Source organism: Elgaria multicarinata, chromosome 17 (genome assembly GCF_023053635.1).
Source record: "Elgaria multicarinata webbii isolate HBS135686 ecotype San Diego chromosome 17, rElgMul1.1.pri, whole genome shotgun sequence".
Taxonomy (NCBI): Eukaryota; Metazoa; Chordata; class Lepidosauria; order Squamata; family Anguidae; genus Elgaria; species Elgaria multicarinata.
The window spans coordinates 24,318,242-24,334,886 of NC_086187.1; the positions used below are offsets into that span (position 1 = coordinate 24,318,242).

General features: G+C 45.5%; 2 protein-coding genes across 3 annotated transcripts in view; both read left to right on the forward strand.

Annotated features, from left to right (window-relative positions):
* IQCE (IQ motif containing E) overlaps positions 1–14,749 on the forward strand; it is a 34,395-nt gene extending 19,646 nt beyond the window's left edge. Inside the window, exons 15-21 of the mRNA XM_063143634.1 lie at positions 400–502; positions 2,832–2,996; positions 4,155–4,178; positions 5,545–5,655; positions 6,173–6,300; positions 7,382–7,500; positions 10,582–14,749. Of these exons, the coding sequence (XP_062999704.1) occupies positions 400–502; positions 2,832–2,996; positions 4,155–4,178; positions 5,545–5,655; positions 6,173–6,300; positions 7,382–7,500; positions 10,582–10,745 (814 nt within the window). The 3' untranslated portion in view covers positions 10,746–14,749. The remainder of the gene's footprint in view (positions 1–399; positions 503–2,831; positions 2,997–4,154; positions 4,179–5,544; positions 5,656–6,172; positions 6,301–7,381; positions 7,501–10,581) is intronic.
* TTYH3 (tweety family member 3) overlaps positions 1–16,645 on the forward strand; it is a 130,070-nt gene that overhangs the window by 18,875 nt on the left and 94,550 nt on the right. The gene's annotated exons all lie outside the window — the stretch shown is intronic.

A 16,645-nucleotide genomic window follows, 5' to 3' on the forward strand; every position in this document is an offset into this window, starting at 1 on the left:
GTTAAATGCTGTTAAATGCCTGGGAGAAGAGAAAAGTCTTGACCTGGCGCCTGAAAGATAACAATGTTGGTGCCAGGCGAGCCTCATCGGGAAGATCATTCCATAATTTGGGGGCCACCACTGAAAAGGCCCTCTCCCTTGTTGCCATCCTCCGAGCTTCCCTCGGAGTAGGCACTCGGAGGAGGACCTTAGATGTTGAGCGCAGTGTACGGGTAGGTTCATGTCGGGAGAGGTGTTCCATCAGGTATTGCGGTCCCAAGCCATGTAGGGCTTTATAGGTTAAAACCAGCACCTTGAATTGGGCTCGGTAATGTAAGCGGGCCAATGCAAGCAGGCCAGAATCGGTGTTATATGTTTGTGAAAAGCTCATTGCTAACGATTTGTTTTGTGCTTTTGCAGGGAAGAAATCCAGCAGCTGACAGAGAAAGTGAGAGAGCTGGAGGAAAACCAAGGAACGATTTGTAGACAGGCTGGAATTGATGCTACGGAACCCTCCAATCAGGTAAAACCCACCGTTTGATGTGTCTGGTTCAGCGTGCCGTCTACTGTTGACTCACCTGGCTTCTGTCGAAACCTCTGTGTGGGCTGCTTGGTGCTTCCGCGTTGTTTGACTGTGGATTTTAATAGTTCCTTGGTTTGCTTCCCTCCTGAGGCCTTCCTACAGCCAAGTATTGAATTTTACATTTACGGTGTGTGAAAGAGTGCGAGAGAGCCCTTTGGTACCCTCACAGTTGGTGGCTGCTAGAGGATGATGCATGGCCCCATAACAGTTGGATTGGTGCAAAATAGATTAGGGGATCCATGGAGACGGGACACATCATCGCCAGTCACCTGGCTAGGAGATCTCTGTCCTCGCTTGCTCCCGCACTGATTTGTGAATGGAAGGAAACTCCTCGGTGTGGAAAGGCAACACTCTCTCTTCGCCTTGGCTCTCATACTGGATCAATGCGTTGAATTGTTGTTTATTCTTTCCCTCCTCCATCTGCTCATGCCTCTTCTCCGCCTCTAACCCTTCTTGTCTCAGTCCCTTCTTTCACTTAATGACTTCTTTCACTGTCTTACTAGACTGCTTTCCTTTTGTTCTTTGCCATGGCCTTTCTTCCCTGTTTTTCTCCCTCATTCATTCGCTGTTCTTTCCATTTCTTGCCTCTGGAATGCCCCCGTCTCTTTAATTCTCTTAATTCTCTTTAATTCTCTTGTTCACATTGTCTGCTCCTTCCTCTACTTATTCATACCTCTTTCCACCTGCTCCAGTTACCTTTCTTCTGCCCATTCAGTTGTTAATTCTCTCCATTGCCAAACCTTTAATACAATAGTTAGGAAAAGCATATATCGATTGATTGCTTATTGTTTATCCCAGTTTGGACATAATGCTAAACCGTAGAGTAGCATTATGAGAACAAACTCGATCAAGCCTCAGTCTCCTGCTTTCCTCCTTTCTTTGGATCAGTCCTGAGGAGGAGATTGAAAACTATTATTATTAATATTTATTTATAAAGCGTCATCAATTTTCTTGGCGCTGTACAGAATAAAACAAAAGACAACCTGCCATATGGCTTACAATCTTAAATCACCGTAACAGACAGGGGAGGGAGGGGGAAAACCAATAAGGGTAGGGGACATTAAATATAGACTAGTATGACCACGCTATGGTTAAAAAGCTTTCGAGAAAAGAAATGTTTTCAAGCGAGATTTAAAAACAGAAATTGACGTCGTGGTCCACAAATGCACTGGAAGAGAATTCCAGGCATAGGGGGCAGCGAGCGAGAACGGGTGAAGACGAGCGAGAGATGTAGAAACTCTTGGGCAGGTAAGAGACATGGTGTTATTGACGTGGAGGGCAGGAGCAGGGGGATGAAGTGAAGTAAGGGACGAAAGGTAGGGAGGAGACAGATCATGACAGACTTTAAAAGTAAGAAGAGGAAGCTTGTATTGGATTCTATACGAGATAGGAAGCCAGTGGAGGGATTTTAAAAGCGGGGTGACATGATCAAAATGACGAGCCAAGAAAATAATCCTAGCCGCCGAATGATGAAACATCTATTTCTTGCTTTAAACTAACGGCAGTTTGTCATTCTGTTTCTGATTTTAACTTATTCAATAACTAACTTAAACCAACCACAGTTTCTGGTTTGGATGTAACAAACTGTGGTTAGTTTAAACCAGGAAGTGGATGCTTCCAGGCTCCTCCTCTTCCTGGAAGAGGAGTGGCGAGAACCACATACAAGCCCAAGGTTTGAGCAGGCTCATTCACACAATGCTAAACCAGCCTTCCTCAACCTGGTGCCCTCCAGATGTTTTGGACTACAACTCCTAGCATTCCTGACCGCTGTCTGGGGCTGATGGGAGCTGAAGTCCAAATCATCTGAAGACACCAGGTTGGAGAAGACTGCATGAAGTATGGTTTCGCATTATTTCCAAATCGATCTAATAATATCATGTATGTCTAGACCAGCCTTCGTCAACTTGGGGCACTCCAGATGTGTTGGACTGCATCTCCCAGAATGCCCCAGCCAGCAGAGCTGGCTGGGGTATTCTGGGAGTTGTAGTCCAACACATCTGGAGCGCCCCAGGTTGACGAAGGCTGGTCTAGACAGTTCCACAAAAATTATGTATAATGCAGATTTTTTTCCCTTGGATAGTGGTCACCTCCCCCAGAGATTTATGGGGCTTTAATAATGTGTTTGTGTGTATTTCCAATGCAAATAGCAAAGTTCATTAATGCTGGTATTCTCTTCTCCCAAGCTGCCTCTTTGCTTGAAGGCAGCAAATCCCGCTTCTCTGGACTGCTCCCTATCCATTCATTTTTCCCTCCTCAATGTTCTTTTAAGAGCCAGCAGGAATTTCACTCCAGTTCTCAACAGTCGCACCCGGCTCGCGTGCTGAATTACGGGGGTTCAAATTTGGTGCTTTCACCTCCTTACTCTTCTGAACGTCAGCAAAAAGAAGAAGCTGCTCGAGTCATCCAAAGACAGTGGAAGGCCTATAAAACCAAGGTGAAGCTCTTTTGCTTAGGCCTCAGGACATATATTGAAGAGCACAGAAAAAACTTAGCGAGGTGGGGGGAGTTGTACAGACTAGTGACACCCTTTGGCATCTGGAAATCTTACTTGACTCTTTTTGGCTCCTGAGCTTTCACCATGTCGTTGTTCACATAGTTTCAAATCTATCTTTGCAACCATGGGGACTAGGAACTTGGGTGTTTCTTTTTCTGCACAGGTACAGTGCAACTGCAGTCTCGCTTAATGTTCATTACTTTCCATGTACGCACTAGACACTGGGATATTGGGGGCAGGTTTTAGCTTAGTGGTAGAGCACATGATGTGTACACAGAAGGGCCCAGGTTTGACATCACCACTGAAAAAGGATTTCAGGAGGCAGGGCTGGGAAGTACTTGTGATGTTTCAATGTTTTAGGCTATATATCTGTTATGTAAATGCTGTTTGGACTTTGTATGGTAAGGCTGGGAAGTGGTTAATTCTATTGGGAGGGGGAGTGAGTGAATGGAATGTTGGAGTGAATGCTGATTGGCTGTTGGATTGAAGTGTGTGAAGGGGAATGACAGTTGAAATCTGTTAGTTGTTGGCAGTGGGGAGTGAGAGAGAGTCGAGGTTAGTCTGAGCAGAGGTTAGATCAGTGTAGGGTCTGTGTTTTATTGTTTTGGGGATAAGAGGGAGGAGGAGGAGTTAAATTTGACTTTAGAGGGTAGAGTAGGCAAGGATACATGACAGTACCCTTGCCTGAGATTTTGGAGGAGCCACTGTCAGAGTAGACCAAACTGAGCTAAATGGATGATGGTGATGGTGATGAAGAAGAAGAAACTCAGCATGTACATACATAAATGTTCAGATACAGTTGAGGAACATAAATTAAGCTGGGGGCAAATATGACTTGACTGAATTAAATATGAATATATGCTTCATTAAATTATTCTGTAAGCTGCTCTGGAAAACCTTGTTTGTAAACGTGAGGTATAGATATGGGTAATAAATGCAAAAAGATTCTGTGGGTCTCCCGAACTTGGTTTCCGAGTGCCAGGGGCATATCCCAAATCTAAGAGAGGTCAATGAGAAGGCACAGGCAAAATATATGAGCACGCTTAGTTCAAAAGAGCGGGGAAGACTTTATTTTAATGCAGTATTTATCTATTTCAGATTAAAGGGGTTGCACTGGATAAGGTGAGTATGTCTCACCTTGGTACGTGTCAGTTCAGGGCTGCTTGGTGTTTGGGTGTAGCGTGCACATCTGCCTGCCAGGTTCAATCCCTGGGCTGCCAAAGACAAGAGGAATACGGTTGATTTTGTTGAGGCGAACAGGGCAGCCCCGTGCATGTCTATTCAGAAGTCAGTCCCACTGTGTTTTATGAGGTTTATACCAAGGCAAGTGTGTGCAGGACTGACTGCAGGCTACTTCCGGCATATGCTTTCAGGCCCAGTCTTGAAACTGAATTCCCTGGCAGGACAACAACATTGCTTCTGCATTTTGTCTGTGGCTCCCTTTCAGCTTGATTCGGTGCGTTCAGTCTGTCGGGGGCTGAGGTGTGGCTGATCCTACTTCACGTGTTTCAGCTGCCCCTATTTTCTGCTCCCTGACTCTATTTTTGCCCTTCGGGGACGGTGGTGGTGGTGTCTGTAAAACTTTTGTTAGCATGAGTGTTAAATGCATCTTTGCATCTTACATGCATGGTGGGGTTTTTTTTATGGAAATTGTATTGGGTGGGTAGAGTTCAAAATTAACAAAATCAGGGCAAGCGTGGGAAGGGGATTTAACCTTTCCCTCCCCTGAAGAAAATCCCTCTTCAGATGTGGGCATTTGCCTTGTTAGGACGGATGGGAATTGGCTCCAGCAACATCTGGAGAGCCACATGTTCCCCATCCCTGGTTTATTAGGGCTTTAAATTAATAGCCACTAATAACAAGTAGTTATTGTAAGGAATTGTGTTTAAATTATAGATTTATTTTTTTTAAAGGTCTGCTGCCCAATTAATCAGGGCACATTTTAGTTGGTTTTTTAAAGAATCAATTAACCCAACCAATTAATTGATTTCAAAGCTGCAGGCCTGCAAGCGATAGACAGTCTATGTGGCTGCTGTTCTGAGTCAGGCAGTGACCGGTGCCACAGTGGTGTTCTGTACCGGGAATAGGATGCAATCGCCAGGACGCGGTGCTTGATGATTTCATCAGCTGGCAAAGCCTGCCTGGCAGATGAGCTCCCAAGACATTGACGTCGCTCCACCGATGGATGAAATGTTAGCTGCTAAGGTTCAATTGCACTTGGCAGGTTGGATCACGAGTAAATCCCCAAATTGAATCTTTACTGTGGGGTTTGCACATGGGTACGTTTCTCTTACTGTTTCTTTTCGGCTGGGGCAGTCTCCTGAACCGTGGTTCATCTTGCTTTTTGACTGGCAGGGCGAACATGTATTGCACAGGGAAAATAGTCCATTGCTGGAATACCATTTCTCCCTCGGGCTGTGCTTTAATTTGTAGCTGCCTTCTTTCAAGGGAGAACATCCATTTATCTTTCTCCTCCTCTCTGTGTTAGGTAGCTGTTGTGCTCCAGGCGGCTTTCAGGGGACATTTAGCTCGGCAGAAACTGTTATCGAATAACGTGCAAAGTCGAAACTCTTCCGACATACCAAGCGCTGGAAACAAGGTAACCATCGAAGCAAGTCGAGGTAAAGTCAACCGGCCTCTGTGTTTTCCCATGGTATGCAGGTAGTCCACAGGGCAGAGGCCCAAACTTTAATCCTGGTTTGATACCAATGCATTTCTGTGATTGGAGCTCTGGATATTTAAAATTCAGTGCGCACAAGCATTTTCTGCAGAAGACGAATAAGCATCAAACCCCCTTCAGAGCTTGCCGAATTCGCTAAAACATTCAGAGCTGGGAAATTGTGAGATAGGATACTTCCTATTCAGCATCCTTTTGTTACCTTGCATCCACATACCAATGGTGCGATTTCTTTTTTTAAAAAATAGCCAAATTTGTACAAATACCAGAACAGCTGCAGGAATCCAGTCATACCCACAGAGGACTGCCGTTCGAAAGCGGGCAATGGTTGCTCGCTGCTGATGGATAAGGAATGCTCAGAATTGAGGGCGGAAGTATCAGAATCTGTTAAGGTGCCAAAGAAAGACCCAACACCTGCCTGTTCTGATTCTCCTCCTAGAACCCAGGTTTGTCTCATGGGTCCAGCTCTTTGCACGTAGCTGCTGATTGCACTGCAGAACAGGAGGCTTGGAGGCTCACCCAGTCTGTTTTCGGGGCTCACGTTACACGCACGCAACTTGGAGGAAGGTAAGTCAGGAGTAAATTGTTTTCATGAGGCTCAGATTTCAGTGTTTCGTGACCAGAATAGTATCTATAGCGGCATGAAGTTTGACCTTGGGTGTTGCAATGGGGGGGGGGGGGGGGGCAAAGAAACTTCTGAGGACTTGTTTACACAATCAAGAATCAGATAGTGATCTTAAGTCAATTATCCTAAGAGAGCAATCCCTATCTTTACAGACAAAGAATTTCAGCGAAAAGACATGTGGGTGTTTCTGACTATATTGGATTGATCGCAGGTTGCTGTGTTTGCATATTGAACTGTGAACTCATCTCCCCAGAAGGGGCTGAAGGCGGCTGATCCCCTAAGTTCAGTCCCTGGCGCTCCCAGTTAGAGAATCCCGTCCAACATCAGAAAGAAGCTTTTGCCTCTAGCACAGCCTGGTTTCAAAAGGCCTCTGCAAGCAGTGGGTTCTGACCTCTGGCAGGAGTGAAGGACAAAGAGACAGAGAGAGAGAGAGGAGGGGATGGCCCCAGCCACCGCCAGCATGCGACTCCTGGCACATGACCCTGAATGGAGTGTGGCCCTTGACCAGAAAGAAAAAGTCTTCGACCCCGTGGTTCATAGATATATAAGCCCATCCTGAGATTTCTCAATGTGCGTGTTACACTTAGGTGCCATTTGCACAGAACATGCTAGCAAAAAGCATGCATGCAGATTCCACACATAAAGTTATCACAGGCAGAATTTTCCGAATCTGCTTTCCGAATCTGCTTTCACAGGTCAGCCGTGACACAGGAAATGTATCCCCCCCCCCCGAGACACACATGCATGATGCATTCCCCCCCCCCTCAACTTCACCAGTAGCTTTAAATCCTATTAGATGCTTTCCATGTAGAGATTGAACAAAGTGATGGATGTATCAGAGCGCCTGCCTGCCTGCCTGCCTGCCTGCCTGCCTGCCTTCCTCCTCCTGATTTAGAGTTGCAGACCTGTGAGAGTTCTTATCATAGATCTCCTTCTGTATGGCTGGATCTCTCTAATGTTCGACTTCGGTTTCTGCCGGGAGGCTGTTTTATGACTCCTGACGATTCTCCACGTATTTTGCAGGCCTCTGATCTCCAGCCCTGGGAGTGAGAGAGAGAGCCCAGCTGCTTGCAGTGAAGAAGAGAAGCCAGTCTGGTCTCTGTTTAAATATTCACCTCTAGTCTTCACTTCAGCAGTTCCTGGTAATTTGACTTCCTTCCACAATCTGGGCTTGTGGTCATTCATATGCTGTGTGCACAGTCACACGATGGGTTCTGGGACAATTAATCTCGTCTAAAAGGCAGGGGCTTAACGTGGCAGGTTCAGACACTGCCACGATCGGCGAGTGGTTACTACTATTCCTTGCCTGGCTTGGGGCAGATATGCATAACAAGCATGCAGAATTTGTTGTGGTTATTGTTGTTATGCATTTGAAATTTCTAAATTGTGTACAAAAATTAGAAATAACACAGGTTGGAGAGTAAAAGGGAAAGAAAAGTGATTGGGGAGGATCAGGGTAAAAAACTGTTTTAAGATCTTTGGGAAAAGCAATCCTTTCCAGCCTGGCAACATCTGATGCACGTTTGGTGGGAAGTTACGAGGGCCTTTTTGGTGGCTGCTCCCAGGCTCTGGAATTCCTTACCAAGGGAGTCCCACCAGGTCCCATCTCTGAAGACCGAGAAACTTGACCTATTATGGCTATTGTAAACTGGTGATTTATTTATTTATTTATTTTATTTAAGGATTTTTATGCCGCCATTCAGCCAAAAAAGGCTCTCACGGTGGCTTACAAAAGTATTTCTTGACAGTCCCTGCCCACAGGCTTACAATCTAAAAGACATGACACAAAAGGAAAGGGGATTGGGAGGGAGGAGGAGGAGGAGGAGGGGGGAAAGGAAAGCAAATTCAGGCACTACAATCTTAGTTGCAAAGTTCAGCAGTTACAGTTGACAGCAGGAGGGAGGGGGCTCTGAGCTGGAGCTGGACCCAGGCGCGGTGGAGAGGTGCCTGGCTGCTGCTTCCTCCCTCACTGGTGGCCTCTGCAGAGACACGTGGTAGCAGGAGGGAGGGGGCCCTCAGCTGGAGCTGGACCCAGGCATGTGTTTTGCCTGTGTGGTTCATGTTTTTTTTTACTTTGCATGTGTTTCATTCTTTGATTGTATTGGCCGTTACTCACCCAGGGCACCACTATTGGTGGAAAGGTGGGATCCGAATTTAACCAGCGAGCAAAGACAGAAGACAGGAATGAAGGGATTCCCCTGCCCCCACTTCCCATGCAGAGTGGCTGCTGGTTGCTGCTGCTGGAACCCCGGAGGCAAGGTGACAGCTGCACCGATGGGAAGGGCCGTCCTGTTCTCCTGGCACTAAGCTGCAGGTGGAGAACGCGCTGTATTTTGTCGGTGTTTGCATTAGCCACGGTAGACAGTGAGTCCACAAAGTGCATATCAGCCTTCCCCAATCTGGTGCCCTCTAAATGGCTGGGGAGTGCTGGGAGTTGTAGTCCAGCTGAAGGGCACGAGGATGGGGAAGGCTGGTGTATATTGGTGTGCAAGGCTATCATTCCATTTGCCCTTCCTCCAGGGGTGGGTGTTTCCCCCAGAAATTTGCAGGGCTGTAGGGGCCTTTTTCTACTAGCTCCATTACATGTTTCCCCACATTTACCTGCCCGCAGATGATTCACGAGGAGTTCATATTTGTTTGCTTCTCTGTATAATCCGCCCTTTTTGCAGAGAGCCCAGGCAGGGAACAGTACTTGCCTTTTGAAGCGCTCACAGTCTTAAATACCATATTTCTTCGATTCTAAGATGCACTTTTCCCCCATATAAACATCTCTAAAAATGGGGTGCGTCTTAGAATCGCAGGTGAGTTTATTATTTCTTTGAATCAAAGCTTTTTTTTTTCTGTTGATGGTACTGAAATTAGTGTGCGCCTTACCATCGATGGCGTCTTAGAATCGAGGAAATACGGTAAGAATCACAGGGCTTATTCCCACTCAGCCACAAATTGGCTCCTCGTCATTCAAGCCAGGGCAAGGAAGAAAGGGAATACGCAAACAGGCTCCTCTCGAGGGCAACAGAAGTTGCAGCGTTCCATGTTGTGAGACCTCCACCTGCCTGTGCTTCCATTACACCACCCCTTCCAGTGGAGACCTTTCCCCCTCTTCAAATCAGTGCAGCTCTCGGTGTGGTGCCTGCGGTGCCTGCCAGGTGACGTCGCTGCAGCTCAGGTGTGATTTTACAAGCCCCAAGTCAGCAGTGCAGATGAGGTTCCATCTCGGGGGAGGGGGGTGCTCCCAGCAAGCCTCAGGCTAAATAGGCCCTCAGCCCTCTCTGCCTTTCAGCAGAGCGACCGCTTCATTGATTTTTCAATTGTTATAACTTTTATATGTCGACAGCCGCTCCATCACATCGATTTATTTTTTTTTAACGCAGGCCACATAGGTATCAATTACTGTTTACTTCACGGGGTTGTTGTGAAGGTTAATAACTATCATTATTTAACCGCTTAACTGTTTTAGGCGAAACCACCAGTCCAAAATGCAATTCAAACGTACCAGGCAACGGGGCAGCCCGTGGGGCCGGGGGAAGGAAACAGCCGTTGATGCTATTTATTACCTGAACTGGAGTCGAGCTGATCATATACAAAGGGATGGGTTTCCCTATTAGTATGCCTTGATGGGTGTCTTCCATTCTGACTTAGAATAATTTTGTATCTTGGACTAAGCACAAGAGAAGCTCAAATTGACAATTCCAGAAAGACGCGATGAATTAACAGGCATCTCTATCCCTTTGCGGGCAGGTCAGTCTTCCCTTGCTGCTGGCGTTCTTGCTGGGATAGAGGCGATGTAACCTCTGTGTTCTGGCCGACGACTAAAACCCATCATATAAAGGCTTTTATGTGACTCTTCCAGTGAACATGACTTCTTCTTTTTTTAGTGTTGTTTTTCCTTTTTAGGGCTGATCATAAACGCTGGTCCGTATGTTGAGCGAGTATTTCAGTGCCAAAAGTCTCTTACAGCATGTGCAACCATTTGAGACGGATTCATACTATTAAAATCAATCTCGCATGGCCAGTGGTGATGGTTTAATGCCTGTCTTTCTTTTGCTCAGAACGGGAGATGCCGTGTTGGAATAAAAGCCAAAAAAAAGGGGGGTAGTCGGAATTATATGCCCACTGCAGGCCATTCTGGAATCCTAATGGCCACAAGGACATTATTCTTCCCAGTACGATTTGTGCTTCTGCCATTTTTTTAATCAACTCTTCTGTGTCCTTTGTTCTTTTAGCCACGTCCTCCCAGAATCAGCTGCAGCCCCCTCCCTCTCCTCCTGCAGACGAGGCTCACTCGGACGACTCGGATGATATCATCACAGTGTTGACATCACCGGTGAAGAAAACCTCATCTTTGGATTTCAGTGGCCACCTGTCCCATTCTCTCATGCACTCCTAGCTTTGAGAACAAAAAGACGTCTTGGCTTTGCTTGGCCAGGTGACACTGTCCAGTGTGTCGGAGGGCACAGAGCTTAGTTCTCAACAAAGGAGAGAGCTGAAGATGGTTAAGGCCCCCATTTGCTTGGTGGTTTTGAGGGGGATCGGAGCGGGGGCATCCATCGCAGGTCCAGTTCCTCACAGCTCACATGCACTGGGAAGTTCTGCCTTTCCTGCTCCCTCTTCTTTCTACAGCTTAGGTGTTGCGTGTGCAACGCTAATGGCACAAGACGTGGCCATGCTGGTTCACCTTGCGCGTGGAGCCACGCAGCACGAGGCATAAAAGTGGGTGTGGGCGGACCCCTGAAACCAGCGGCCGTGCTGTGTTCTCCCCTTTAAGGACACGTTGCGTTAGTCACCTTGGAGAGAAGAAACTCGACACCAGGCTGAGCTTTTTTATTCATCTGCATTCCTGTATTCCTTGTGCCCTAAAATAACCAGGCCTGTGGACAAATGTGTGGCCGGAAAATACAGAAACACAGCGAGCTTCTCTAGGGATCTTGAACCGAAAGCAACCAGAGCCAAACGCTTCAAAGATTCCAAAGGAAAATGTTATCTCCAGCAAAAGAGAGAGACAATTTGCTGGAAGTGTAGATGATAACGGAATTAGGAATCACATCTGGCCGTTGGCTTTTGCTAAGCAATACCAAATCCACACAACGAGGCTCCTAGCTCCTTTATCTTCCGGCTCTCTCATCAGACGATCTCTCTCCCCCACTGGAGACATTCCTTTATCTCTAAACCATTGGTGTATTAACAGCCACAGTCAATTGGCAGAGACCACCTCTTACCTTTTTTTTTTCTTTCTTAATGCTTATTTTACTCTTCACAAGAGCTGCATGAGTCACTTTGTGCTTGCATTTCTGCCAGTAACCGTGTGTGATCACCTTAGGGCACAGTCTTTTGCATATTTAGATGGGGAAAAATTCCTGCAACTCTCAGCAAAGCTGGCTGGGGCATGCTGGGAGTTGTAGGGTTGTTGTTTTTCTCATCTAAACACGTATAGGCTGGCGCTCTTAGGAATATACAAAGCGCCCATGTACCAGGTCAGACTATTTGTCCATCTTGTCTTAATGCTTTGTATTTGGACTGGCAGCAGCTTTCAAGGATCTGAGGCAGAGAGTGGACTTATTTATATTATTTATTTTATTTCTATGCTGCCCAATAGCCAAAACTCTCTGGGCGGTTCACAAAAATCAAAGCCATAAGGTACAGTGTAATATCTAAAACATGGATGCTCGTGGTCTGAGTATTGCTCCCGACGAAACCTGGTCGATGCACCCTGTGTTAATGGGCTGAGTGTCCATCTCCTGAGATGTTAAATCAATGCGCATCTCTGTTGTAGGTTGCTTAGGGATTGCACATTTTCTATTTTGTATTGTATGGGGCTGTACCACAGGTTTCCTTCTAATGGTCTGCTTCAGCAGCCGTGTTAATTGAGTAGTTTTGAAGACTCTTCTCGCCCTTACTCCATGTATGGCCAGGTGGAATTTAGCCGCCATGATTTCTCTGACCGTTGCTAGAGAGCTGAAGGAGACTATACATCTCTTGAGGTAGGGAGGACTTGGGAGTATATTTAGCACACTTATACAACTTGGCTGGATTTCCATGTTTAACAGTACATTTAAGTTATTTGCCACTCTAGTTTTGTACAGCGGGCGCTGGAGGTACGGAAGCTTCTGTTTGCCATATAGGATTAAATTTTACTAATCTGAGATTACATGCGGGCCAGTACTGGTACTGCAATTGAGCCTACTATCAGTTTTATATTATTGGCTTGTATTATTCTTCTGATTGTGGTGAGATGGTGTATGGATATGCTTTTATGTTATTATGTTAATATGTTATTTTGCTACTATTTTATTTGTTTGCGAATGGCCTAGTTGGCTAACAAGCAATAAAGAATAATTTAAAAAAAACCACAATATAAAAGTACAACCAGAAGAAAGCTCTTTGGATGCAATCTTGTCTGTTAGAGATTTGTGGCACTTACTGACCTGATTTAGCAAAGAGGAGAGGGAAGATGCATCTTCTTTATTGGTTGAAGCCACTCAGCCTTCCTAAGATTACTTACTCCTTTGCTGACGGAATTGCACTGGCTACCTATTGGCTACCAGGCCAGGTTTAAGGTTTTGGTACTAGTGTACAAAGCCCTAAACAACTTGGGACCAGGATACCTGAGAGAGCGCCTTCTCCCTTACCAACCTGCCCGGTCACTGAGGTCACGGGAGGGCATGTTCCTGGTGGTTCCACGTGGACCTGTGGCCCGATTGGAATCCACCAGGAGAAGAGCCTTTATTGTGGTGGCCCCTTCTCTGTGGAACTCCCTGCCCCTGGAGGTCAGGCAGACGCCAACACTGCGCTGCTTCCCGTGCCTCCTGAAAACAACCGTTTTGAGAAGCCTTCCTCAACTAACTAACCACTGTTTTCCTGGTTCCTTTGTTTTTAAATCGAATAATTTTTATTTTCTGTTTTAATTTTCTTTCTTTTACTGTTTATACCTATGTTCACCGCTCTGGAATCTGTATTAGATAATTAAGTGGTATATCAATATTGTTAATAATAATAACAACAACATTTCATACAAAGCCAAAGAAGGAAGCCCACCGGATCTTTTAATGGCAAGTGTTGCAAGAAAGAAAAAACAGCTTTTAACGGCAAGGATGACCATTTGCATCTTCCATAAGCATAAATCTCTGTTCCTCGGAAAATACTGCCTGCGGTTGCGCGTCCAGTGTGTTCCCTCCCCACCCCACCCTGCCCACCCTCCTTAACATAAAAGAATGAAATTGGCTCCTCCACTTATGCTGGATGCTTGTTAAGTCAGGGCTGGGGTCTGTTCTTTATCTGACACTTACTGTCATTTATGCCAGTACTTGCAGCCAAGAAGGATGGCTGCAGTACAGAGCAGATGAGTTTTGCTTAATCCCATCAGTGGAAACGCTGCCTGTAGTGTTTCCAGAGGCAGCTGCTGGGAGCCGTACAGAGCAAAGGCAATCAGCAAAGAGAGGTTTACACACTATCGGATAAATTAATTCCGGCTGCTGTTCTAGTCACGTGATTCCCATTGTCGGGCAGAAGGTGGCTCTGGTGTGTGTTCCGAACTGGTATGTTTTCTGAACAGCTATATGTGCAGTTAGATACTACCGATAATGTAAGGGAAGATGCTGGAGTCCTGAAGTTCGGTACTGAAATGGGAGTGAGGGGATTGAAAGCAACAATTAAGGCCCAGGAGGCCTCTGCAGATGGTAGTGAATCGTCGGACTTTGATAGAGAACTTGGAAGATGTACCCGGGCCAAGACAGCAGCGAAATGTTTCCCAGACGCTGGTCCTAAGGGAGCTACTAGTATGAGTAATTTGATGGAACTAGATCTTCTTTCTCACAACAGCGAGCAGTAATAGAGAGCTAATAAGAAAGCACTTATGAGCAAGATGAGGGGAAAAGAGGCTTGCATTTCCGTAGGGCCGCGAATCGCTTTCGATTTGGTTAATCTGTTGGGATTCAGTGGCCACCCTACAAAGTGTTCACTGAATAGCTTGTTGCAAGGGGTGCCAGAGCACAGACCCAAAAGGTTCCTGGTTCTAGCTGGAGCAGTTTCCTCACAGCATATAATGTTGTAGCCATCATGGCTGTAAGAAGCTGCATGGGTCAAAGACTAAACCTCTAGATGAATCTAGATGAAACAATCCATACCTTTTCCCTTTGAACTCCTATCTGCCTTCCTGACAGAATCGGGTTCAATAGCCTGGGGACAGAGGCTAAATTCCCCAAGAGGCAATTTGGTGGCCACGGCTTTTACTGGTCTGTTTTTCTTCGTTTTTTTAATTTAAAAAACCAATTTTAGATGACTTGTTTAATTCGTTTATGGTATTTTGTTTTGTTTAGTATAAGCCACGAGAAATATTCTAATAGAAAAGAGGTGTACCAATGTTTTAAATGAATAAAATTAAAAACTCTACTTTGACTTTCAGTCCTCCTTCCTTATTTTCCTGTTAAGGAGTTAATTGTTAGAAGTGAAAACTCCGAATAGATAATGGAGACACGTCCTTAAAACCCAAGGAGTTTGGGATATGTACACTGATGGTGCTATATAAATAAATAAATAAATAAATAAATAATAATAGAGGCACCTTTCTTTAATGACAAAGATGCTTCCATAGGGTAATATCCAGTGTTAATCCTACTTAAAGTAGATCCATTGAAATGAATGAGACTTAAGTTAGTTGTAAGTAGTGTAAGTCCCATTCATTTCAATGGGTCTACTCAATGTAAGTAGGAGTAACACTGGATACTACCTACAGGCTAGAAGGTGCAATTGCCTCAGCTTTGCAATTGTATGAATGCCTACTGAAACCAATGTCTCGGTTCTCTAAAGCGCTTTCGGGAAATTTTATGGTCATCTTTGGAATTGTTAAGCCCTGGGTTAAAGATGGGAGATGGCCTGTGTCCATACCTAGTTGTGTGCTAAGTAACCATCACATCCAGGCAAGGAGAGAAAAGTTGGAAGAGAACATTCTGTGTGAGTGTTTTAACTGCCCGTGTGCGGATAGGTGAATCAACCTGTTCGTTATTATTATTATTTTGAGGACTTATTTTCAAGAGTGCTCTTTTATGTTTATGTGCTTAATATTTTAATTCTGTTTTCCTAAGCAAATATTGCCTTTGTTTAAGCGGTTGCTTGATTTGCCCCAAGAAATTGTTCAGCTACCATGCCGTGCGCACTTATTTCTGAGGAAAAGGATGCAGGAAACTTAAGAGATGGAGCAGCGTTGACTGAGGAAGCCATGGGTATATGTATGTGCTTTGGAGAGTGTGAAGATAAGTAAAAAAGAAAAGAAAAACCTTGCTCTTTCTCAAGCAAACAGTTCAGAGGAATTTTGGTGAGAAGGAATCTTGTGAGAGGCCTTTGCTCTACAGCCCTAGTGTGCCTCATTCAGCTGGAGAATAATGCGACAAAGAAACCTTTGTTGGCGGAGAGAGTCAAGAACCATTTCATGCAGGTTTCCACAGCCGAAGGTTAGCAGCCTTTGAATTTGCTGGTGGAGTAGAAGAGGATGCCAAAATCAGTGCTGAGGGACATCTGGAACATCAACCTCTTTCTGACTTCCTGTTATCTAATCCCCCAACACAGCAAAGGTCGTAGGCTGACCTGGCATTTGTCGCAAGTGAGGGGAAATTGTATGTGGTTGTTTTTTTTTTAATCCAGCTGCTTCTCTCCCTCTCTCCCTCCCTCCCTCTCTCTCTCTCTCTCTGAGATCTCAGTTCCACATCATAGATCTGCTGGGTAATTTGATACAACATAAACTAAACTTTTGGCATCCTAATTAAAAACAGGCATGAGCATCCAGGTGTCTGAAGGTTTCCATCACGTGAGCTGCTTCTATAGACTCATTGCTCCCTTCAGCAACAAGAGGTATATTCAATAAGCAGAAAGATGAGATAGGCACGAAGATTTTTGTGTCGGACAAAACGTTAGAAAATAATGAGTGGTTGCACTAGCAAGTCATGTTTGCGGTGACTGCAACCTTATGGATTCAGGTGTTGCAACCTTATGGATTCATAGTAGTCACATGCATCTCAACCTGCCCCTCGGATGCTGGGGTGTGTGGGTGTAATGATGCCTTTGGCTGGGCGCATGCGCATATGAATCCTGCAGCAGCAGTCACATGAGAGGATTTTTCAGCAATCCAAGTCGAGGAGCAACAAGGAAAGCAACACGGTGATGATTCATCTAAGAAAGGCACCCACCCACACCTCTGCCATGGAATGCATGCCTGTAACGAGCAAAAAGAGGCATATTGGAAGGATTAACCTCACCCATTGCCACTGGAGGCACAGGGTGAGATGTTCCAGTGAGCAT